Source organism: Cyprinus carpio, chromosome A14, assembly GCF_018340385.1.
Source record: "Cyprinus carpio isolate SPL01 chromosome A14, ASM1834038v1, whole genome shotgun sequence".
In the NCBI taxonomy this organism is placed as follows: Eukaryota; Metazoa; Chordata; class Actinopteri; order Cypriniformes; family Cyprinidae; genus Cyprinus; species Cyprinus carpio.
In genome coordinates this window covers 25894334-25921818 of record NC_056585.1, presented here as the reverse complement: position 1 = coordinate 25921818, position 27485 = coordinate 25894334, and the positions used below count along the sequence as shown (strand labels likewise).

Below are 27485 nucleotides of genomic sequence, written 5' to 3'. Positions count from 1 at the left end.
ACAAGAGGGCGCATCGAGCATAATATAACATGACTATCTGTGAAAAAAGTGCAGAATGTTTAAAATAATGTTTATAAACCAATTATAATTAATTAAGTTGCTTAAACAACTATAAACAAAACAACATCATGTATGTATCCATAGTTTAATACAAAGGGCCGAAAGCCAATCACACAGAGTTCATTTTTAATTTAAAAACACAAATTGCAGTGGGATGGGGGAGAAAAAAACCCGCCATTAAGTCTTGAGATATGTTTTTTGAAAGCTGAACTTGCATTAATTTTACATGGCTTTCTAAACATGCGGTTTTCTTGTGTGAGACGCGAGTGTAACGGTAGATGACCCTCTAGAAAATGCGCAATATATTCATTCTGTATGAACGGCTTCTCTTTCCCCGCAATATTTGTAATCAACATGGCAGCAGCTCCGCATCTAGTAGCTTCAGCTGGACAAGATAACAAATACATTATAATGCAATGACACTTACATCGTCATCGCATCTCGTGCACAACTGAAAAGGCTGCCTCCTTAACGCACACCTAAAATTCGAATGCAACGTTTTTGCATTCGAATGTGGATTTTTATTTTAAATGCAACAAATTTTCGAAATTCACATTTTTTTTTGACAGCCCTATATTGCTGAAATCACTTTCAGAGCGAATTATTATTATTATTAGTTTTTTTTTTCAGCTGGTGAATGATGAAACCTCTGACAGGCATTCAGATCCACCCGACTTTATAGGAATAGAAAATTCACTGTGAATGTACTCATTCTCAGAGTTTCTTCATCAAAACAGATTTGGAGAAATGTAGCATTCCATCACTTGCTCACCAATGGATGCTCTGCAGTGAATGGGTGCCGTCAGAATGAGAGTCCAAACAGATGATAAAAACAACACAATATTCCACAAGCAATCCACACCACTCCTGTCCAACAGTTAACATCTTGTGAAGTGAAAAGCTGCATGTTTGTAAGAAACAAATCCATTGGGGGGGTTTAACTTTAAATCGTCGCTTCTGGCTAAAATATGAGGCTATAATCCATAATATTGTTTTATCCAGTGAAAGACTTGTTTTGCTTGAATCAGGAGAGAAATATGCACACATCAAACACCATTTACAAGCCAAAACAGTCCAAAACAGCTCTAAACAAATGTTTTTTTAATTTTGATGTGAGAGAACAACAGGAGATGGATTTTTTATTTACTGGAGCAAGTGTTATTATGGATTATGGACTCATATTTTGGCCAGAAGCAATGGTTTAAAGTTGAAAATGTCATAATGATGGATTTGTTTTTCCAAACACGCAGCTTTTGGCTTCACAAGATGTTAACTGATAGACTGGCGTGGTGTGGATTACTTGTGGATTATTGTGATGTTTTTATCAGCTGTCTCATTCTGACGGCACCCATTCACTGCAGAGCACCGATTGGGGATCAAGTGATGGAATGCTACATTTCTTCTAATCTTTTCTGATGAAGAAACAAACTCATCTACATCTTGGATGGCCTGAGAGAGAGTACATTATCAGTAAATTGTCATTTTTGGGTGGACTATTCCTTTAAAGAGCTTGAGCATTATAGTTATTATTCTTGGTCAGAACAAGCCTTTACGTAATCCATTTTACAATTAAACAATTTCCCATAAAATCCATGGTTCATTCCTCAACATTAATGTTAAAAAATTTACAGGCAAAAACACTGCAAGCTGGGTGGTTTTATAGGAGCTGCAGACAAGAATCATAACTTTAAAATATGAAGCACGAGTTTGAACTAGCATTAGTTTGATCGTAATGCTCAATTAGAGCGAGTTTTGAGTTCGCTTCTGAATGGCTGATGATGCACACAAAAGCCGACTGTCATCAGCATGGCTTCGTGTTGTGCCGTGAAACGCACGTCCATCACTGCAGACAGGACTCATTAATGCAGACATGCATGTAATCGGTCTCTCACTGAAACTCATCTATCACTGCAGCTCAAGCACATGCATAAAACTTCTGTTGGTTTTAGTAGCGCCACCCGGGTGTTATGTAGCTAACGTTTGCTTCGCACGCACACTGTGTGCTAAAGTTTGCACAGGGCAAAGCTTCTCCAAACTGAAACCTAATGAGCTGCCTTGCTGTCTTACATTTGAGGTATTACTCACCTGAAGCGCATGGGAGATACAACTCACTACTGCTACCAATTGAGCTTTGCATTAGCATAATGCTAAGCTAACAACACTATAATTATGCAACTCATTATTAGGAACAGTCTTTGCCTTCCAGTGATGACTTAAAATGCTTTCTAGGTAGGAAGAGCACTAGGTTTAAGTGTACAAGTGCCACGTAAAGTTAAAGTCAATGCATTTCAAGCTTGTAATGTAAACAGCTTTGCTGTTTGAAACTAGATCGGTCTAGTTTTGTCTAGATGGGGTGTCAGGGTGAGGATAGGACTAATCTTTCAGGACGAAGACAGCCTTTAAACTGAAATGTGCTGACTGCTTCATCGTGATGTGCCCTCAGACGTCTGAAGGATTGATATCTCAAGTGAATAACAGCAGACTGCTAATATGTAGGTTTCATGCCTCCCCAGACCTCATTACAGATCCAGCTCAATGCCCTCATCTCTCTCAAACCACTAATGTTCTGAGTGCATAATGTGTTTATGGGTCAATGACAAATAAGGATGTCCAGGACACTGGCAAGGTGAAATCTCCTTAAAAGCATGCATGTGCCAAGTTATTAGGAATTATATCTTTATTTTCATGTTGGTTTCATATATATTATTTGACCATCTGCAAGCCGTGGGTCTTTATGCGGAGAACTCTCATATTTTTTGCATAATGATGTATTTAAATGTCAGATTGCTATGTGTGTGATATTGCTCGTGTATATATATATATATATATATATATATATATATATATATATATATATGTGAAGTATTGAAGTATATTAAGGGTACATGGAAAATATTTTATTAATCTTAATTATTAATAAATACATATAATTTACTAGATATTAATGATGATTAATCCTGAACTGTTCTTAAGGTTAATTTCCTTGCAATGTGAGTTCAAATATCTTATGTCTATCCTTACTGACTATTATTTGGCAGACAAAAAGGTTATCATTTACTAATATTTAACATTTGGGGGAAATTTAGCTTGTTGCATATTTTTTAAGAAATAATAATAATAAAATATCCTGAGAAGTTATGCCTATTTATTAAGTTTAGTTTTCAGGAATTTAAGCCTTTTGTGAGATTTTTATTTTATTTTATTTTATTTTATTTTATTTTATTTTATTTTATTTTATTTTATTTTATTTTATTTTATTTTATTTTATTTTATTTATTTTATTTTATTTTATTTTATTTTATTTTATTTTATTTTATTTTATTAAACCACTTAGATATTTCAACACTATGCTCCCCAAAAATACAAAATTACCTCTAATTCAGAAACTGAAACCATGTTCATCATAAAAGATGATTGTATTCAACTGTCTGTGTGAACTGAACGTTTCTTTTTTTTTTCTCTTTTTTTATGTGTTTTTGAATAATCTAGACAAATACAAAATAAACATCACATCACTGACTCATACATAATAGCTCTGCATGTTTATTTTAGGAGAAGATTTTGACGCAGTCTGTCAGAAATGATTGGCCTTCCTCATTAAGCCAACCATAATTTCACAAATAAATCTTAATAGAGGTGATTTATGCCTCGCTGTTAGAGCCAGAGACCTCAGCCCAACACAAACAGTCTCTAAGAGCAGCAGATATTACACATACTTCTCTGCCTGGCCTTCACAAGATCACCCTCACAAACACCACAAGATGTTTTGAATGGCGTATACTGTATGTGCCATTGTCCCGAGAGAGTCATACTTAAAGAACAATTATGAATCCACTAGATCAAGTATAGTGCTGATGTTAGATCAGGACCCTGGAGCGTTTCTAAGCATTCATGACTCTGCATTTTTCCTAAAGCAAGTGCTAACTCAGTGAATACTTCCACTTTCCATGTGCTACATCAGTTAAACAACAGAATCAAGTTTAAGGTGAATAACACAAGGAAAAAAAGTTTTGTTGAAAACTTTCAAACCTGAGATCCTTTCACTACAATGACGATGAAGTGAATAGCTGAACTGTACGTTTGAGGTCCTTTAAATTAAAAAAATTATGAAAAATATAGATTTTTAACATCATATATATATACAGTCTCTCACATTAAGACAATGCACAATATCTTTACTTTGTATTTGATAGTGTTGAACTAGGATTTACAAACGAAACCCTAACTATTAATCCATGACAGCTCACAGGGCAAGCAATAAACTGATAAGAAACAGTGGTGTCATGCATAATTAATGTCTGACCTACATGACAACTGATAATTCATCAAAGTAATGTAGCTGATAACCATTATTAACCACACCACAAAAGAAATTAGAGCATTAATGTATGCATACTTACAGTATCTAGGATACAGAAGTAGTTTTTTTTTTTTCTTTCCGTCTAGAACACGAAGAAGAATATCCAGTGCCCTCAGATTGTAATCCATAATAATATGCAATGTCTGTTGAGGATCCTTGCATAATGGCAGGATTTGTGAGTTTGAGATAGTGTGAAACAAAATATTGTGGCGATTTTCAACAACCTAATAATATTTTGTTTCACACTCTTAAATGTACAAATCCTGCAATAATGGATATATAATTATTATTATTTTTAAATCCTAAATATCAAAGTTTTCTTGAGGTTACATAGTTGTGATCTCTGTGCCAGCTACCACAGCTAATTTTTTTTTCTACCTCACAAATAATAATAATAATAAAGTTAAAAGTTATAAAAAAAAAAATAAAAAAAAATTTAAAGTAAAAAAACAAACAAACAAACAAACAAAAAAACAAAAAAAAAAACAAACGGAAATCTTTTTTTAACAATATACAATACCGTTCAAATGTTTGGGGTCAGTATTTTTTTTTCTTCTTTAAATTAATACTTTTATTCAGCAATGATGTGTTAAATTTATAAAGAGTGATAAAGACACCACAAAATTAAAAAAAAAAAAATAATAATGTAAAATTTTAATTGAAAACCATATTGATTTTAAGAGGTATAAGAGGTGTTTTCCAGTCACAGTCTGTATTAATTTTCAATGTATTTTTGAATAAATGAACAGCATTACATCATTGACCCTTTTACCTCACAGTGCCGACCTTTAACAGCAATCAGTTTTAGGCAAGACTTGAATCCATGTTTGACGCGGCTAATTTTAACCACTAAGACATTCAGACAGAACCCAGAGGAGTCTTCAATACCCAGATGAGTTTAACATCTCCATGTTGAGCTGTGGGTTAATTACTACATAATTAAGACGGAAGACAGCAGGCCTGTGTTTAGATATGTGCTGTCTGTGTTAATCTGCCTGGATCCCTCAACTCTCATTGGCCTGTCCCACAGCTCCTGCCTCCAGCGTCTCTAGCTCCCCCTGAAATCCCAGCATACTTCTCTCCAATGTTTATCAGCCAGATTAACATGTTGACAGCCCCACCATTTGGAAACAGTTCCAAGATTTATGTCCCAGGCAGGTTTCCAAACGGCTGTGAAAAACAAAGGGCGGTAGGACAAACTGAAGAGCGTTTACGGTCATTTGCACAGCCTGATCTGGACCCGTTTTCAGAGAGACATGTTTAGACAACAACTTCTGTGGTGGAGAGGCCTTTGAAGACTTTCAAACATCTGCGGGTTCGTTGTTCAAGCCGGGTGAACAGCCAGTGTCTCTGATCCTGTGTATTTGTATTTTGGAAGGCTATGATATCTTGTTGTTTTAACATGATAGTGAACAGTTTATGCAGAGAAGCGTTTTACTTAAGTATGAAAAAACTGGCAGTCAATGCAGTTGATTTACATGAGATGAACCGCTTTACTTGTTTATTTAAAGGTGCATTAATGATTTTCACTTTCTAATGATAAAAGATGATGTTTGGACTCATAAAAGCTGTTAAGTTCACACGTCTCGTAGCGGATCAGCAGTCTCCACCAGTTTGAGCAAACATCCTGTTTGCATTGTTTGTAGCTGATGAAGCAATTCAAACAGCTGCTTTTACGTGAAGATGAATTTGATGAACACGTAATCCAAAGATATGTAATCCTCCCTCAAAATCATCTTTTTGACTCATATTTAATAAAAGAATGAAGAAAAGTGTATCGTTTTAATGATATTTCTCAATAATACTACACTACCTTTCAAAAGTATGGGATCAGTAAGATTTTTAAGTTTTTTTTTTTTTTTTAAGAAGTCTCTTATGCTTACTGAGGCTGCATTTATTTGATCAAAAATACAGTAAAATCAGTAAAATTGTGAAATATTATTATAATTTAAAATAACTGTTTTCTTTTTGAATATATTGCTAAATGTAATTTATTCCTGTGATGTAAAGCTGAATTTATGAGCATGATGATCTTTCAGAAACATTATACACTACTTGGTGTCAGCATGTTTTTTTTCTGTGTTTTTGAATAAATGTTGCTCTTTTTAACATGTAATTCTTCAAAATATTTTAAATTGTAATAATATTTCACAAAATTACTATTTTTACTGTATTTATGATCAAATAAATGCAGCCTTAATGAGCATAAGATACTTCTTCCAACAATAAATCTTACTGACCCCAAACTTTTGAATACCAGTGTATTTGTTTAGGTGTAAAACTTTGGGAAAAAGTACTTGGACCCTTAATTTATCAAGGCTGAGAATGCAAGAAAATGACAAGGAGAAAAAAAATAGCAGTAAATTGCGACATGACGGCTGTGACATGTAAATGACAGTGACATGCCACTCTGTAATTGCTGTTCCTCTAAGACTCACTGTTGACAGCGCAGTGTGTCTCATTCCCAGGAATCATTTGGTCTGAGTGGTCAAGGAGAGACCTGGAGCAGAAAGGATGCTGGAAACTGTCAAAACCCATTATTCTGAACATGTCAAACTAAGGAGTCACAGATAAGGGAAATGGCAAATGACTTTTCTGGACATACATATTGTGTGGGCAAATCTCTCAAAGAAATGTTCATAAAATATATTATGCACAAGGAAAATAAGGCAGTTTTAGGACCATTAAGATTCAGTGTGACATTACTTACATTACAGTTCCCCCCCAACAAACTCTTTAAATTTCAAAGATTTGAAACGGAGAAAAAGTCATAAAACGATCAGCTTTTAAATTCAGTGCAGCAAATAATACTGTGGTGTACACAATTAATCAAAAGTTTGAGGTCAGTAAATTTAATTTATATTTTAAATATATATATATATATATATGAATAGGCTACTTTTATTGAGGAAGGATGCATGATAAATGCCGTTCCTTTGAACTTTCTATATGTGTTTTCAAATAGAAAATAGTTATTTTCAATTGTAATAATATTTCATATTTAATATTACTGTTTTTATTGTATTTTTTATCAATAAATGCAGAATTGTTAAACAGAAGAGACTTTTTAAAAACATAAAATGTCACTGACCCCAAACTATTGAATGATAGATGATGCATAATCACAATAGGGTGACCAAACGTGGGACACGTCCTGGCCAGGATTTCTATATTGCCTAAAATATCCACGTTTTGGCTTTGTTTGCACTGCACAGACCAATTGTTGTATGACACCAAGTACCATGACGGAACTTTGTCATGCAGTGCTGCTTCAAGTCGAACACTAATATGAAGGCCTACATGTATTTGCATCGCTTTGACCGTTCTCTGTAGATCCCACCTTCTCACGCACCACGATTGGTCGATTACGTACATTGTCTGCATGTTATTGGTCAAACGATCATTACCTTCATCAAGTATGAAAACAGGAAATAAAAGCCAAAACCTGGATATTTTAGGCAATATAGAAATCCTGGCCAGGACATGTCCTGGGAAAATGGCATGTTTGGTCACCCTAAATCACAATCATATTCACAATCGTGCATTAAATCATAATTACAATCACTTCACAATTTAAACATTTATTAAATTTTTTGCCCATTAAAGAGAATGAGATTTTGATGCATTAGAGTATGTTAAGTACATATGTAAATGTATATATGCAATTGTTATGAAAATTATGTCAAGATACAATGAAGACTTAAAATAGCTTAATTATCGTTTCCTTAAGTTAAATCAAATCTGAAACGTGTTTCTGGGAACTAATTTCCATTACGTCCGGGAACAACTTCCATTTCACTCGTCCTCTTTAAAATGAAAAAAACAAAAAACTAATTGTAGATTAACAAACGCATTATGTCTGCCTCGCCATGTCAAAGTGTACAGTGAGATGGCCAAATACACAGATATCGTCTAAATGGATGTAATCCATTGGTGTTTCCATGGAAACCAAATCCACAGATCTCTTTTGAGGAAGCGATCTAAAAGACTTGTAACATATGATTAGAATGAGAAGAAACAGCACACCAATATTCACAGTGTGCTCATTATTATCACCGATAAAGAAACTGTCAGAACTGTAAGGAAGAGGCCAAACCGAAACAGACCCAAATTAAACTTTGGGCCTGCGGATCCGGGCAATTTTTTGAATCATTATTTTCTTGACAAAAACTCAAATCTAAAGATTTGAAATGACCTCCCTGTTTCATATTTTGCAGAACTGGCAATGTTTTTTAGTTTCCAGCAAATGAAATAGAAACTCTAGTAATGTGCAACAAATTTGAGCTGCTGACATCAGAATATTTTTATTTGGCCTCTTTGAAAGTTTTTCTTCTCTTCCCAGCAGGCCTACCACTAAATGTCATCAACAAACCATGCATAAAAGCACTGTTACTTAAAAACAAAATACCAAACTCTAACCATAAATTATTGAAAAAAAGAAAATCATTCATCTATTATTGATAACAGCTTTCGCTTTCTTTTCACTGCTTTGAATTTAGTAAGGCTCAAATTCTGCATTACAAAAATAACCGATCCAAATAAACATATCTGATAATAGATCATTGTGAGAGACTAAAAACACATTGATGAATGTGAGCATTATTCTGAAATACTGTAATTCTACTGGCTGAAATGAAGGGTTAGGATCTGTGGAGCACAATTAGCAAGATTGCTACAAACACATTTAACTGTTCATGCCAGGTCTGCCATAAAAACGGTCTTTACTTATCAGAAAAAAAAAAAAAATATTTGAAATGAAAAATCAGTTTCTCTCATTTTGCGACTCAGCTTTGGTTGAATTGGTGATGTTATGGTATTTTTGTGTCTTTATATACGCCCTTCACTCAGCACATATACATCTTTTTCCCATGTCTGCTTACATTAATAACAGTCACATCCTTGCATTCTAGATTTCCCTTGAGGGATTTGACCAGCTGGCTTAAATCTTTAATCTCTGCTGTATCAAAAATCCCATGCTAGGTTGTGGTTAGAGCCTGAGAGAGCTGTCCTCCACTGACCCCTCATCCTCTGATCTACACATCTCCTCCATCAGAGCTGTCACTAACATTGCACTACGACATTGTAACCTACATTAAAGGGTCAAATCATGACAGATCAAATTTACTTGAACTTTTATCTTGAAACAAAATAATACATTACCCCTATTCACATAGGGTATAGTTTGCAGGTGGGTTTAATATAAAAAATACCCAAATTTCTCAATAGTCTCTTCTGAAATTCCAGCTAAAATACGAGTCTGCTATCCATAATATTGCTTTTTTACAGTGAATCAGGAGAGAAATATGCACAGATCAAGCACCGTTTACAAGTTAAAACAGTCCAAAACATAAGTTCTAAAGCAATATATCAGTGGATTTTGGTGTGAGAAGAGAACGGGGGGGCAGACTTTTTCACTGGAGGAAGCATTATTATGGATTATGCAGTCATTTTTAGAAATGGTTTGCCTTGATGGATTTGTTTCTTACAAACATGCAGCTTTTCACTTCACAAGATGTTAATTTATGGACTGGAGTGCTGTGGATTACTTGTGGATTACTGTGATGTTTTTATCAGCTGTTTAGACTCTCATTCTGACGGCACCCATTCACTGCAAACGTGAGCAAATAACGTGATGCTAAAATTCTCTAATCTGTTCTGATGAAGAAACAAACTCACCTTTATCTTGGATGGCCTGAGGGTGAGTAAATGTTCAGCAAATGTTATTTTCCTTTAAAAAGGACTTGTTTACTTCTAGAGTCAGTGAGAAAGTATAAAATATAAAAATAATTTAATACAGAGAATACCTACATAAAACAGCATGTATGAATATTGTGACAGTACATGGACTTTTGGAAAATCTTTACACCACAATCTTGTAGGATAGAAAAACTGTCTGTTTTAGTGAAACAATCACCCTTCTCTGTCAAGATGTTTATAAGAATTGTTTAATAACAAGGCAGATGGGGAGCAAAAGAGTTTTAAGGATTCTAGCAAACATGTAGTCTGAGACGACCAAAGTTCGATTTTATGTTCCCATGCGACACATAACAGCAGAAGCTTCAATATACAGATGTTCATGGTGTGCTCTTTTCTGAGTAAATGTTGTTAGGTCAAGGAGGTGAGCAAGCTAGAAAGGTCAGATGAAGTAGTACAAAAGAAGAAAATTACACCCGACAGTGAATGTAAAAGGTGTACGAAGCAAGACATGGACTTATGCTTTGCTGCCCGTTGCTCCAAATGACCACCAGATGTCAAATATAAGTCAATACAACAAGCAAACAACCAAAAGCACTAGTATATGAGAATGAATCAATCTAGAGGTCTTCTAGATTCCTGGAAGTGAACACCTTAAAGGGTACTTTCACACTCGATTCAATTGCCTGGTCTGAAGCAGAGTTTGATTGCTCCTGCTGTCTCCACTGGACTGTATTATTTATTTTTTTTGAGTCCTAACTGCAGTATATTTGCGTCATCAAAAGAAAACAGCATTCACATCGCAAAAACAGTAAAAACACAGCAATACGTGCCCCTACAAACGTAGTAAATCATAGCCGTATTACACGTATTAAATACGTGTTTAAGTGCCACACACTGGACATTTCACTTTGAATCTGCGTCAAAACACACAATAAGGTACGTAATATCATGTTGCAGAAACATTGCCACAAGTATATATTTTCAATGAGTCTGGGTTGATTTTGATTATGAGATTAACAGTGGATGGTAATGTTACTGGCCATAATCTATCCTTGTTTCAAGCATATTTTCATCTTAACCACATTAGAAAAGAGAGAAGGTGGTAAATGTAATGCTTCTCTCACTTACTTCAGGACGTGTGTCGAGCCGTTGATCTGCGTGGCCGTGCAGGTCGGTCCAGGGCCCAGGATGGAAGGTCGGCGGTAGCGCTTGTGTCCGCAGCAGAGGATGATGAGGAAGGCACGGCGAAAGGACTTGTTGAGGAAGGCGTAAAGGATGGGGTTGAGCATGGAGTTGATGTAGCCCAGCCAGAGGCAGGCTGCCCACAGCTGCTCAGGAACACTGTAGTCTATGAAGGGGTCCACCACATTCGTGATGAAGAAAGGGGCCCAGCACAGGCAGAAGCAGCCCATAATGATGCACAGAGTCTTGGCTGCCTTGGTCTCGGTGCGCATGCGGTGGTTGCGTTGGTGGTCTGCACTGTCCGCGTTCCCCGCTCCTCCGGCCCGCTGCAGCATGCTGATCTGTCGGGCGTGTTCCCGCGCTGTGACGTAGATGCGCTGGTACGCCAGCACCATCAGGATCAGCGGTACGTAGAAGGCCACGACTGAGCAGGTCAGCGCATATGGCTTGTTCACCATAAACACACACACTGTGGAGTTGCCAGAGAACTTCCGCTTCTCTATCTGTCAAGAGAGGGATGTACACTCTTAAAATAAAGTTTCCAAAAGAGGGTTTGCAGTAGAACAACCATTTTTTTTTGATCGGTTCTTAAAAAGAACCATTTTTTTTTCTTGTTTCTTTAAAAAGTTTTAAAATCTTTAAAATCTTTATCCACTCTAAAGAACCCTTTGCGTAATGGAAAGATTCCAAGTATGTTAAAGGTTCTTAAAGGCACAATATGTACAATTTTTTTATTAAAATATATAAAAAAAAATTAGAACAGTGTTATATATTTTGCTGACTTGTGTACTTACATTATCCCAAATGTTTCAAAGAATGTTTAAATCCAGAGAAATAAGCCATTTTAACTTGCGACACGGACCATGCCCATAGTTTCATTGTGTCGCCTGCCAATGACGTCATAACCCCTCGATTTCCGGTTTCGTTTCATAGAAACACCAAAGACTCTTTAATGATAAAATAGCACTGCTTTTTTTTTTCTCCTACATATGCACGACCGGAAGGAGTGGAAGTGGCATAATAAAAGCTCCGCTGCTTTCGAGCCATGCGTCACGTTAGTTCAGCGGCCTCGTTTTGCTTTGACGGCTTTCAGCCTCACCCTGCTTCATTCTACTACGTTAATAAATCATTAGCTCATCCATGAACATGATTTCTGCCTGAGTCCCGTCGGATTGCATCGGCTGTGGGGATGAAGACGACAACTCCCATGATTCCATACTCAGTCACGGCATCAAACTACACCTTTGTTTCTTTGTTTGTTTTGAATAAGTGCCCTCTAGCAGCGAAAAATTACATATTGTGCCTTTAATGGATCAAATTAGGGCTGCCTTGACTGAAGATTTTTCTAGTCGACTAATAGTCATCCATTTAAAACATTAGTCGACTAATTGCATGTTTATATTAATTTAATTACTTAAATATATACTGGGGGCTTTTAATATGTAGCCTATTCCATGCTCAAGCACACACATAAAGCATGCTGCAAAACACCGGCAAAATTAATGACTATGAATGTGTCGAAAAAATAGCAAGAAGAATTAAAATTATTTTTTAATTAACTAGTGTTTTCTGAGTTAGTGTTGGCTACAGAGACGAAGTTAACGATGCTGACTCGCCATCTCCGCAAGTACAGTGACGTCTTCAGAGAGAAATGCACCTTTCATATGGATAACATAATCAAAGAGTATCTGTTTTTGATTTGAATTAGTTTGTTTAAAAGCAGAAATGTCAAGCTTTCTATAGATAGATTTCTCAAAACTGTGAGGCAAGTAGCCTGAGTTTCAGTTAATTGTTGAGACGCATTTCACAGAAACAGAGACGGCAGAAAGCGCCTCCTATTTGTTTTATTTAACAGCACAACGTTTGGTCCATATTGTGAGTGTACACAAATAAAAGTACAGTTTTGAATAATGACTTACTCTTTTCTGCATGAGTAAAAATTATGTTTTTTTTTGTTTTCCACTGTTATCAGTTAAAAAATGTGCAGTGATCGTGCCGGCGCCGCCATGCCATGAAGTAGCACTCTAATAGCTTCTACACTCCACACAAACACTTATCTAGGTTAACAGCACAGTGAGCGGCAATGTAAAGTTGCTACTACTTACATGTTTCAATTACAAATGATCCATATTTGAAGTCGAGACATATTTGTGTGAAAATTTGGATTTCATGCCCGATATACTGTAATTACCTGGACCAGCCGTTTACGATCTGCCCATCAAAAACAGTTATTTTTCTGCGACTAAATGACTAATACAATTTTAGTTGACTATTAGGGGACAGCCCTAGAACCATAGATGCCAATAAATAAGCTTTATTTTAAAGAATGTAGAAACACCATTTTTGGTTCTCCAAATCACCTTTCAGTGAACAGTACATGTGAAGAACATATTGACTTGAAATTAATCATGACATTGTCTTTTTAAGAGCTGCTTTACAGCAGAATTCGTCTCATATTTGAAGAAGTTTGCATCACTGATTCAGTTTTTTTTTCCAGTTTATTGAAGCTGCTTTGAAACAATCTGTATTTTAAGTTCAACTTTATTCTGATAGTCCACTTAAGACATTCTATACTAACAATAAGTAACTCTGCTATAAGTAACTACATGTTAACTAACTCTCATTAAAGTATTAGACTGTTAGGGTTAGGTTTAGAATAAGCTGACATGTATATTAAGCAGACAGTCTACTAATACTCTAATGACTGCTGGTTGACATGTTGTTACAAAGTTACTTATAGTTTATACAATGTCTGAAATGGACTCAATATAAAGTGTTTCTGTATTGTATAAAGAGTTATATAAATAAAGGTGACTTGACTTCCAAAGAAAAAATCCAAAGAACTTGTTTCCACAATACAGAACCTTTTGTGATATGAAATGTTTAAGGTTCTATCACAGATTCCAATAAAGAACTTTCATTTTTTAAAAGTGTGGGATGTTTTTTCACTAGTTTTCAGTGCTCAGAAGCTTCTCCCTCTGTGTCTGTTCATTAATATTCAACCCCACGTGTCTTTGGCTTCAGGGAACAGTCATGTGAGGAGATGTTTTAAGAGCAGAGGTGACTACTCAGAATACTTCATCTGATCAAACACAAGCACCTTCAGATGTGGAAGAGACTTGGCTAGAGGGCATGAGTCTGTAAATATTTTGCTCCTAAAATACACTATTTAGAGACTCTCATCACTCCATATTAATAAAACATGCTTGACATTCAAATCCTTTGACGTACGGCACTATATTAAGTGCATTAAGTTTGTAACTAGTAAATTAATTACACTCCTCTAGAATTAAATTCAGCCTTTGATGCATGACGTCCTCTAGTGTGGAAATATTTCGAAAAGTCATTCAGGGTTTGATGACACATTCAAACCATCAGTGATGACCTTTGACATGGGTGTGACATGTACATTCAACTCATTAAATCCATATAGTGTGAACAGACAGTGACGTCACTCTCTCATGGACGCTGACAGTTTGTCTGAGGAATATAACAGAGACAGAGGTAAAAGTGGCAGTAAGGACGTTAAAGACATCATTTGCAATCTGTCTTTCTCCAGCATATAGCTGCTCTCATCAGCTCTGCGCTCGCAAATGTTTGGGGTCAGTATGACTTTTTTTATTTTTGAAAGAAGCTTATACTTTTATTCAGCAAGCATGCATTAAATTGATGCCAAAAGTGGCAGTAAAGACATGCATAATGTTACAAAATATTATTTCAAATAAATGCTGCTATTTTGCTCTTTATATTCTTCTAAGAAGAAAAAAAGCACCATAGTTTCCACAAAATTATTTAGCAGCACAACTGTTTTCAACATTAATAATAATCAGAAATGTTTCTTGAACAGCAAATCAGCATATTAGAATGATTTCTAAAGGATCATGTGACACTGAAGACTGGAGTAATGATGCTGAAAATTCAGCTTTGATCACAGGAATAAATTATGTTTTAAAATATATTACAATAGAAAATAGTGGTAGTTAAGTTGTAATAATATATCGTAATATTACATTTTTTTGCTGTATTTTTCATCAAATAAATGCAGCCTTAGTGAGCATGAGAGAAACACAAACATTCTACTGACCCCAAACTTGAACATCTTAAATATAAACATCTATATATAAAGAGCATACTTCACATTTTGTGCTTTTTGGCTGGATAAGCCAATTAAAAACCACAGAAAATCATTTCAGACTGTTATCCTATGAAACCATGTTCCAGTTACATAGTTATATACTGTTTACAAACATGCTAGTACTGATTGATCCACAGAGGGAAGTATCATGATGAGAGCTATTAATCACTGTTCATCTGCATCTCTCTCCTGTCTGCTCCTCCCAACAATCTCAAATCATAACACTGAGCCCTCCAAGCTCTGAACCCAACACCAACACTATCAATAATAAAAACTCATGAACTGCAAACATATTTCACATCAGTATAAGGCTTTTTTTTAATAAGCTGGACTTTGGCCCACGCTGTCATTGATATTCAGTAACAAACCGCTAATTAGTTCCTTTGAGAAGAGCTTTTGGTGGAACGGGAAGCTTGAATGTGAAGTATAGTAGACATTAATGTAATGCCTGTGAACCAATGCAAGAGACTCCAGATGGCAGAATGCCAACTATTTACTTTATATAGAATGCTAATTCAAGGACCCCTTAGATGTAAAATATTTAGCTTGAAGTACAGCCTGAGATTCTAAGTAAACGGATATATGTTTAGTAGGTTTTATTTTGATTGTTTATATTTTTAAATTATAAACCCTAGGGCATATTATTATTATTATTATTATTATTATTATTATTATTATTATTATATTGTTTTAACTCTAAGTTAAAAAATGAGGATATAAATATATTGTTGTAAATCAAAATTGAAAAAAAAAAAAAAAAAAAGAGTATTTAATAATTATAGACATAATATTTTATGTTATTTTACAAAGCAAGTTACAATACTATTATTTATGTCTTAAAATTCTTAACTTTCAAAAAAAAACATGTTTGTTATTTTAGTGGAATACTGGTGAAATGCTGTAAACTTCTATCCACAGAAATGTTGAAAATGGTGCAAACGTGTAAATAAAGTTAACCTAGCACACATTTTGGTGCATCAGTATTCACCCAGGGCCATTTTTGTTTGTTTACTGGTAAGTATTAGATTAAGTTCCCTACCTGAGACTGTGGCATTTCATTTTCTCCTCAATCATCGCAACCCTCAAAGCTGGTCTTTATGAGAGCCTCTACATACTGCAATCTCTTTCCTAGAAACATCGACAGTGGCTAGGCTTCTATGCATGGATGCATAATTGCCTTTTGTAAAATGTATAGAAAGCGGAGAAGATGTCAAAATGCCTGAAAAGATTTACATACATCACAAGTTTCCATTTTAATCACTCCCTGCACTTTTTATAGAGCATTTTAATAATCTACGCTTGCCCTGATTGCAAGGTGAGTGGAACAAAGAAACATCATTATTACATGAATCTGATGGATGTGACTCACCAAATCATCTATTCCAATACTATTCCAGCCTTGCATTATGGGTAGGAAAGAAATAACGGTTGGGATTATCCAGCACCCTCCGATCATTAGAGCCACTCTCAGCGGTGTCATCTTATTGCTGTAGACCAGCGGCTGGCAACAGATGGCATAGTACCTAGAAGGAAAGATAAAGAAAGCATGTTGGATATTCTTCATTTGTCCAGCCATATAGTACATACAAAATGATTACGATTAAATAATTGTACAGAAATATTGTTAATTGCATATAAATGTTGCTAAAATATTAATATGCAACCACAGGTATATATTTTCTTGGAAAATGCATTTTCAATATGCATGTGAATGACAACAACCTTGAAAAACCTGAAGGATGATGACCTACAAGTGGCCCTGACTGACAAAATGTCAACCTATCAAGCATCTGGAAGACTCATATTCCGTCAAGCTGTTAGAGCTTTCTGATCTGCTGTTCTAATCAGCTCAAGGTTATTGGTTAAATGACACTGCTGACATTAAAGGTGAAGTATGTAATATTGACAGCTATCAGTTGAAATGGGTATTGCAGTTCAAATTCAAAATATTGGAGAGAGTTGTTTCTCTCACCCCTCCTCCTCAGACTCAACACTTACGCAGGTTGCCAGATTGAGGACACACAACAGGAATGAGCGTAATTGACAATGCAAGGCGACGAGCCTAAATCTGGAAGTTGATGAGTTGTTTTATCCATTTTTTTATATTCCTCAGATTATATAATATTCCTTTAATATTCCACAGATATTTTTTTTAGATAGATGCTGAGGATTTTTAGGTCGGGTAGAATCTGTGATCTCTGACTCAGTTCGTTTGCTGGCTTCTATAGCTGCAGTGCACTGTGTTTTCGGCCAACTGGCAACCCAGGGTGTTGAAATACTATTGTTTAAACTGCCAGTGGGCGGAGTCACATAGACCAAAACAAAAACAGACATTCCGACACTGAACACACATTTCAAACTGGCTGTAGCTGTAGCCAGAGAAACAAGTATGTGAACTTGACTGAAAACCGAAATGAATTATTATGTATCTAGTATGTATAGATTCACTAGCATTCAACAGTTTGGTCGGTAAGATTTTTTAGTGCTTTTGAAATAAGTCTCTTACACTTACTAAGGCTACATTTCTTTTTATCAAAAATACAGTGTAAACTAATATTGTGAAATATAATTACAATTTAAAATAACTTTTTAGTCTTCTATGTGAATACATCGTAAAATATAATTTATTCCTGTGATCAAAGCTGAATTTTTAGCATCATTACTCCAGTCTTCAGTGTCACATGATCCTTCTGGAATCATTCTAATATGCTGATTTGCTGCTCAAGAAACATTTATTATTATTATTATTATTATTATTATTATATACAAATTATTCACAAAGCCCTATTACCATTTTTACAAGCAATACAACCTATTACCATTTTTCCAAGCAATACCAAAGGCTGACTATGTAGAAAACCACAGGGTAAGGAAAAAAGAAAACTCTTGACTGTTAAATAAATGGCACTCAGTTAACACAGTCTACACTCAGTTTGAGAGAGAGGAAAAATAAAGACGTAAAAGGTGAAGTAATCCTTGACCTGCACTAAGATAAAACTTGGTGACTCACAAAAATGTCATAAAAGTGCATAAAAAAGTGTTACTGCACAAAAAAGCCTCTAAAGAAACACCTGGCTACTGCTATAAATTACTAAAGCTCAAAAGTTCAACTATTTTTGTTTGACAGAAACAATCCCTGACTTGTTGAAGAATTGAAGATTTAAGGACCAATACCGAAAGGTCTTTACCCCTTACACAACTTTTCACCCTTCACTTCCCATCACGTTCGAAGCCTCACACTTTGCCATCTACAGCATGTCGTGAGAAGAGCCTCGGATGGACATTTTGTGCCTTGCGGCTGTCAAGGATGCGTGTTTGGAGAGGTCTGCTACAAGAGTGAGAGAAAGGGTTGAGGAAAAGCCACAGAGGACAGACTTTATTTACAATCCCTTAGACTAAACGGGACATGTCTCTCTTTTTCTCTCTCTCTGACCCAGATGTGTATAAGCTTCAGTCTGTGTGTGTCGAGGTTCCTGTTTACATGCATGCCTCTGGCCATGGAGTCTGCTAACCCAACCAAGTGTTCACCGCAGCATGTTTATAGCTATAACATGCTCTACCCCCATGTGCCAATATGGCCTCTGCCCCTACAGGTCAGAGTTTGGGTTTTACTGGGCTTGAAGGCATCAATGCTTGTCCAGATTCTGAAAGCCTGTTTTTTTATAATTCCATTTGGTGGTGCAAAAATGACACATTTCACCTAGCTGGAAACACAACAGGTGTTCTGAGTCATCTGTTGTGTCTAATTGACAACATAACTCCACTAAAATGCCTACGTTAGGTCCCCAAATAACATCCTGATGCAATTTATTGACTCTTTGTATTTGTGGCATTTGAATGGGACTCACATATCATTCTTCTGTAACAAATTTGGAAAGGTTAGGGCTTAGGAGATTTGCAGCAGCGAGCGGGTCTGAAGCACTGAGCAAGCATTACTCACAGTCTTAAATCATTCCCAGCTTGTGTCAGACGACTCTCTGCTGCAATCCAGCACTGGACTCTTTCCGAATTGCACAGCTAGTCATTTTTTAGAGTTGGGTCAGTAAAATAAGTTTTAAGGTTCTGTGTTTTATTGTTCAAATGTTTGGCTGTCGGAAAGATGTTTTTCATGTTTTTTGAAAGAATTCTCTTATGTTTACCAATGCTACATTTATTTAATAAAAAATAGAGTTACAACAGTAATATTGTGAAATATTATTACAATTTAAAATAACTGTTTTCTGTTGTAACATATATTTAAAATGCAATTTATTCCTGTGGTCAAAGCTGAATTTTCAGCATCATTACTCTAGTCTTCAATGTAACATGATCCTTCAGAAATCATTCTAATATGCTGATATGATTTCTGATTATTAATATTATTGAAAACAGCTGCTTAATATTTTTGTAGAAACCATGATAATTTCTATCATGATATGTTCATCAATAGAACATTTATACGAACAGCATTTAATTGAAATGTAAATCTTTTGTAACATTATAAATGTCTTTACTGTCACTTTTATGGATGCAACGATTCTCTCAACTCATGATGCGAAATGGTTCATGATACTTGTTTCATAATACGATTAAAAAAAGAAAAAAATTAACACAAATTATAAATGAAAAGGTGCCCTTCTATTACTTCTCAGACAAAATGCTTTTCGTTTGTGCAATTGAAATATGTAAAATGACAAAACTAAGCTGCAATTTTAAAACAAATCACAAATCCAACATAAGCAGTTTTGTTTTAAATTTGAAGCAAAAACAGAATGATCTGACTTTAGCTTTGTGAAACTTTACTACATAAAACGTGAACGAAACAAAAACAGCAAACGGACTGCATGAGAATGCAAACAAAATAAATAAATAAATACATAAATACATAAAATAAAAATACTGACCCCAAAGTTTTGAACGGTAGTGAAGTTCACTTTGTTTTTTATTGGTCTGCAACTTTTCCCAAGACGTCTGACTTTGAAGGTTGTACACAGCAGCTTCTTTTTGTTTAATTACATATTGCCTGATTTGAATTGAATCAATAGTATTCCCATTTCTCTAAACAGCTGAACTGGGACAGCATAACTAAACGGATAAGGATAATGGGCTTAATGTTCTCTCATTGTTCTGGCTGCATTTACTTTAGCCAGTGTTAATAAAACAAAACATAATTAAAATAAGGTGACACAATTACAGGAATTGCTTTAGTGCATAATGAACGATATGTAAGACGCTCATTAAAATCATCACATGCCTAAGATGTCCTCAGGGATTTGGCCCTTATATTTTCAGCCTCTGGCTGATATTAGCGAGTGATAAACAAATTACAGCCGCTCGGCCTTTCACACCTACATCCAGTCTGCTGTGAAGAATTCTGGCTCGAAGACTTTTAATTCTTGGGCTGACTGTCAGCCATGGTGCTTATGCCAACTACAGCCCTGTCAAAGATGGATGTCACAGAGCCACTTCTGTCTACGTGCTCAACCAGCGTATTGATTTTTCACCGTGGCACCTGTAAGCGCTATCTAAAGGGATGAAAGCAATCGCAGTAGAAAAAAAGCAGGCAGGCTTGAGACAACATCAGTTCCAATGAACAGTAGCAGCCCTGACTCACATGGTGCCCGAGGCGAGGTATGAACAACCTTTATTTTTATTAAATAAATGATCAACTACACAGCAAGATTCAAAGATGTGATAAAATGGTACCAATACAACAAGACATCCCAGGTGAATAGGCTAAAAAACACAACTAACAGATATCACCATACTTCTCCAGTTAATTATGTTAAGTATTGCAAATGAATACTGCATTACGAGTTTTGTGAAATGTTGTTTAAATATGCAAATGATGCATTATCTAATTAAATATGCAATAATTTGCATACATTTACAGAACAGAAATCTGAACACTGGATAAAGCCAGGTTCAAAATTCTTGTTTCATTTGCTGATTTTTTAGAGTCAAATGTTTTTACAGAGGGGATTTTGGATATTTATTTTTTAGCACTCCATAAATACTGTCAAAAGCAAGTTTTAATTAACCAGACAACAAGAAATACAAAAACAATTTCAGTGTGAGACAATTAAGTACTCACAAAAAATATATTAATTATATTACAATATTTAGCCACTTAAAACAAAAATAAAACTAAAGTTTGGTATGTGTAAGTACAACTAAAATGGAGATTTCTGGCTCAGTGCAAAATAAAAAAATCTTTGAGAAAACAGCCTTTATTGGTGTATATTGTAATTAAAACCTACAGGCGCAAATAGATAAAGTGCAATAAAATAAACACTTAAAGTGTATTTTGGATGTTTTCATTCCACTAGTCTGAAACAGCCTATTATAAAAAGTGAAAGAGCCCAAAAATCTTACCTTAAGATTTAAATATAAATGTTAGTAATGTCAAACAGGTCAAATACTCAAAATTTTAGGTACTTCAATAAAAAAATGACACCATGAATTATTGATAATCTGTCTATAGCAGCAAGTCCCATCAGGACACCGGATGGCTTTCCTCTGAAAACTCACACTGAATTTCAAGAAGCACTGAAGCACAGTCCATGTGGTGCCCACTGGTTTTCTATTTGATCAGAGACATGAAATCAGACCTGTGATCAGAATCCGCAATCTGCAGTGAGTTTTTGCACAACTCCCCAAGCATGTATGAACATTTAGTCATGCAAACGGGTTTCCCTAAGCATCGTGAAAGTCTGTGTGAAAATCCAATTCCAAGCTTGGCTGGCATCGGACAAGCGGGTGATGTGGAGAAATTAACCTCCAGCCAAATGAAAAGCAGACACCCACTTCTGATGATTATAAGCTCATGAGTGAGAGCCACCTATATCACTGCTTTCACAGGCTCATGCCTCTGCAGACCGTTTCACGCTCTCTGTGGCTCTTTCAAGTTTCAAGCTTCATTCATGAATGCAGGAATATGAATGTAGAGTTTGAGTGATGTGTGGCTATTTTTAGTGGGTTATATAAAGTGGTTTGTAATATAATACTCTTTCTATATAGGCTGTGATAATAGTTCTAGAGATCTAGTTAACTGGACACAGAGCTCTGTAGATTATTTACAAATTGTAGTCCATTACTGATTAAAGATTACATGATGGAAACTGTAGCTAGTAACTTAACCTAGGTTACTCATTTAGGTAATGTACTCTGAAAAGTAATTTATCTAGATTACTTTTAGATTACTTAATTGTTTTATTATTTTTTTTACTGTACTGTACTGTAAGACTTTTGCTTACCTGTATGTCAAAGTGACCATTAACTGACATCAGAGAACTGTAAACATGCAAATGTGTTGTTAAATTATTTGTGTTATTATGTTAATGTGTTGTTTTTTTATTGAATGCTTTATTGTAAGGGGTTTGGCTGATAAAAACGTTTGGGAATCCCTGCATTACATGAACATTAATAAACAAAAGACATAAAGCCCATGTGACGTCCATACAGATTCAAAAAGTGAATTCTTACTGGGAACACATTTCTGGCAGTAAAACAAGCCTGGAAAACACACAGTCTTTATTGTTGTCATAAAAAGTTTAGGACAGAAAAGTGCAAAGTTCTTCGTATTACAAAATGGAATTTGGGATACGAAGGGAAAGTATCACACTCATGCTGTTTTGCCAATAAAAATGACACACTAAAGGGTGCACTTGTATTAAAATGATTACAACCTCAAATGAAATCTTACAGGAATGCATCAGCTTAATGAGGAATAACACTGCAGTGCCACTGTACAGCAGTCTACAGCATTTCGTAACCGCCGCTGAAAGACTTCCTGACAGCTCCCCTGTTGCTCTTTTGTTCCCTGTGTGGAGACTGATCAGGTGCGGCACTCCACATTTCATTTCTGTAGTGCCATCTGGGTCCCTTTCTTTCATGCTGCTGAGGTGTGCAAATAGTTGTGACAGTAAAAGCTTCTAGATCAATTTACAACTTGCAAATGTGTTCTTGCCAGGTCACAGGCTCTGTGTTGGAAGTTGCAGAGGATGTTGTCTGCTTAATGCAATGTTGTCAGTACATGCTACACAAAATACTACAGAACCATACTTGAAATCAATCCTATTTTCAAACATTTTTTTTGTTGTTTTTGAGTAAAAATAACTTAAACGACATTGCAACTATGACTTATAAATGTATCCCTAACAAAGTCAACATGAAACTGCATTTGCAACCAATTTTAGTTCTGTAATATTGACATTTCAATGTGAAACTACACGTTTAGCAAAATTTTTTTGTGAATTGTGAATAGGTTGATTCGTGTATTCATTCAAGTGGCCGCAATGCAATCAAAAAACTTTAAAGAAGGCTTGTGGACCAGGATAAGGAGGGCTGAAGGTCAATTTCCCACCCAAGACGTATCCCAATTGTAACGGTTCGTTGTCAAAATTATCAAAATCATTTATTGCTATAACCTTTATTACATAACATAATTGGCAGTACCTGACTAGGGCTGTTATTATGCAAGATTGTATATAGTCTGCATTCCTAAAGGCCAGTTCACACCACACCGACAAATGCAATCATACGCTGACAGTCACCAGATTATACGGCACTTCTCAGACACTCCAAAACTCGACAAAATTCAACATTGATTTCAATCGGATTTCAATCAGATCGATGCCAAGGGACGCCAACGGGGTTAACACATTGATCGTATTGACAAAACCCTACAAATGTGCATAAACAGATACAATATTAAGCTATCGGTTAACATTAATTACAATATTAACTACTGACAAGATTTTAGAAAGGTTTGATTACCAGGATTCATTATCAAATGTCTAATATACACGTCAAAATAAATTACACTTGATTTTGATTTTCTGGAATGTATGCATTTTTTAATGGTTGAATACACAACTTTTAGCAATAAAGCAGCCTTGCTACTGAAAATCTGTATTATATTTCTCAGCAATGAGGTAATAATGTCACCGTTTTTGAAATAACTAAACCCTTTTATTCATTCAAATAAATTACTATTTTATTTTACTTAAAAATTGTACATCTAATGGCCTATAGATAAAATAACTATATGTCCAGTCAAAATTTTCACTTAAAACATCAATGACAGCTTTAACATAATGACCATGGTATAAGCATGATAATCCATGGCTAAGTGTGCATTTACATTGATGCACATTGATGCAGAATTTCGCAGGGACCCTAGTGGCATGTCCCTACCAATATCCAGCGACTATTAAATTGTCACTAGCAATAATTTTGATCAAACAATAAAATGCCTGCTGTCTGCCATTATGTCCCCACAAATGCCAAAATCAGACCTACGCCCTTGACATTGTGCAATCATTTAATGCACACAGCCATGGATTATCCTTGCAAATGAAAAATAAATTGAAAAAGCAATCGAAAACCTACGAATGTAACAAGACATACAACATATGCATTCTGTGAAGAGAGAGTTCAACCAGAAATGAAAAAACTGTCATCAGAAGATATATTTATATAAAAAAGATGTATTTCCATTTTTGGATGAAATATCTCTTTAATATCAGCTGCTGATTTGCAGTTTTTAGTATCAGCTGCAGTTTTACTGCTCAGGTAACTTTATGCCACAAGGCAAAGATAATGAGAATGAGAACATTTTTTTTTTTTGTATTGTGGCAGGTTGACATTGTGTTTTTGTGCTATGACTCCAATGTGTGTCAGTTTCTGCATGGCTTACTCTGATGTAAGCACAATGTAAGCACAAAACCTTTGGGACAGCTTTGTGCATGCTGTATTCTCTGCACCTGTTTCTAAAATATATGACCTTGCTTATCGTGTATATTTCCCAAGTCACCCAGAAGACTACAATGAGTATCTCAACTGCTGATACACACAGCAATTATCAAGAAGAACTGCAGAAGTTTCTAAAACATAGGTAAGTGGGGGCTCGTGACACACAAATAACACAGCTAACAAGCACCTACAATTAGTATTCAACCAGAATGAGTCAGATGAATGGAGGCATAATGGAGAGCACTAAATTAAGCATTAAATCAACACTGAAACTGCAGATCATCTGAAGAGACTCACGCTGTATCGCAGACTCTAAACACATGCTGCTCGGCGCGTGAGGTTTGTGTGAGAAATGAGAAGAGACTGCTACTAACCCAAAGGCCGAAGAAAAATTACATGGGAGAAAACAGCTTTTAAGAACAAGACGGAACGCATTTCACACAGTCTAAATTGAGAGGACATGGCTATCATTGCTGTATGTGCTAAGTGAGTGCCTGAAGGACACCCGGCCAGCCTCACTGTCAAAACTCAGAAGGGCAAATGACTTGTGAAATAGCTGGTAAGGGTGCCATTTCCCTTGCACGAGATCCATGATTGCAGTAAGTGCCGCCTGTAGCCAAGTTGACTGGAACCGCTCCATTCCTTCGTACTCAGGAAAATATTACAGTTTTTATGAAATCCAAACAATGGCACGAGAGTTGATGCCAAGTGGAGCGTGGATGCGATAAATACAGTAGTAGCAGGAAAGACAAGATGAACAGAAACACAGAGATAATGAACAGAGTAGCATAAAAATCTCTTCCTATTTTTTTATTTTTTATTTTTACAACCCTCAAACAATCAAGCACAAACATTGGCCACATTTTTGTAACTATGCATTAATATACTTTATTTTAAGTCTGTTTTCAACACAAATGGCTTCATATGACTTAGAATATATTGCACAAGTCATATGAACTACTTAGATGTGTTTATGGTGTTTTTGGACTGTTTTCGGAGCTTGATAAACCCTGGTCACACAGGGAATAGAGCAGCTTGGACTTTCGGCTAAGTTTCTCCTTTTGCCTAATCTGGAAGTGTTCCATTCATGAGCTCTTACTTGTAAGTCGACTATGTACAAGCCCCTAAGTTTCTATTATTACTGTATATGGTGGCTCCAGTTGTCTGTCTAAAATAAAATTATTTTATATTGAAATATCCCTTGTGAAAAGAAGTGCACTAAGTTCACTCGTACTTCAAATCTTAAAAGTATATTTTTTAAAAACTGTATTTGCAGAAAATATAATATAGAAATAACACTTTCAAAAAGTGCACTTTGTAATAATGTTAAATTAAAAGGTACAGTACAGTAATTATTTTGTTTATAATTGATTATAATTTTATCTGTAGGGTGTTATTCAGTATTACATTGAAAGTCATGTACTAAATTGTAACTTCATCATTACAGATGTGTAATTACAAATATATTTAAAAATACATGCCATACAATGTTCAATAGAAATTACATGAAAGCATATTTTAGCTTACCATATATGCATGTCAGTACATTCAGCAGCACACTTTGACCATATTTCAACATAAATAAAACACACATATATGAGCTGTACTCTACTCTACTGGGTCAAAAAGACACTCTTCTACAGTATGTCTTTCCATTACTTCAACTCATCGAATTAATTGTCATTTATTTTCATATATTTTTTTTCCCATAGCTGTTCAGTTACTTCAAAATCTTCTTCATTTTTGTGCCCAACAGATAAAAGAAAGTCATACATGTTTGGAACAGCTTGAGTGTGCATAAATGATGACAGATTTTTCCTTTTTGGGTGAACTCTCCCTTTAAATAAATTTGTACATGATGGCCATTGCATCAAAAGCAGCTTATGATGGCATAAAGATAACTACTAGAAGAAATATGTAGCAACTAGACAGTCACATCATTATTCGACGCTCAACTCAGTGAAAACATAGGCCAGAATAAAGAAAGAGAGAGAGAGAGAGGTACACGTCAAACAAAGAAACAGCAAACCAAATATTATGAGTCCCCTCCTCTCGATGTGCCCTCAGGCCCCCTTTAACGAGCGAGGCATTGGAAGGCAGCCTGCGTGACTTCAGGGGCCGAATGACGTAATCCAGGGAAGCAGCTGAGCACTCAAAGCTCATCCTGAATATCAGCGCTGAGGTCTAATGCATCACTCTGGTGTAAAGGGCCAGAGCTGAAAGGGTGGTTCATGCAAACTTAGTGCTTTACTGAGGAGCTAAATGGAGTAGCTTTACAATGTGCCAGTGTCACACAAGATGCTCGAGATGCTAAAC

At 35.5% G+C, this 27485-nt stretch overlaps 1 protein-coding gene across 2 annotated transcripts in view; it reads right to left on the bottom strand.

The window, feature by feature from the left end:
* Nucleotides 1-27485, bottom strand: part of LOC109101455 (5-hydroxytryptamine receptor 4-like) — a 102680-nt gene that overhangs the window by 25854 nt on the left and 49341 nt on the right. For both annotated transcript variants that reach the window (XM_042770375.1, XM_042770374.1), the window contains exons 5-6: nucleotides 16804-16957; nucleotides 11246-11802 (exon numbers count right to left, since the gene is read on the bottom strand). In XM_042770375.1, the coding sequence (XP_042626309.1) occupies nucleotides 11246-11802; nucleotides 16804-16957 (711 nt within the window). The remainder of the gene's footprint in view (nucleotides 1-11245; nucleotides 11803-16803; nucleotides 16958-27485) is intronic.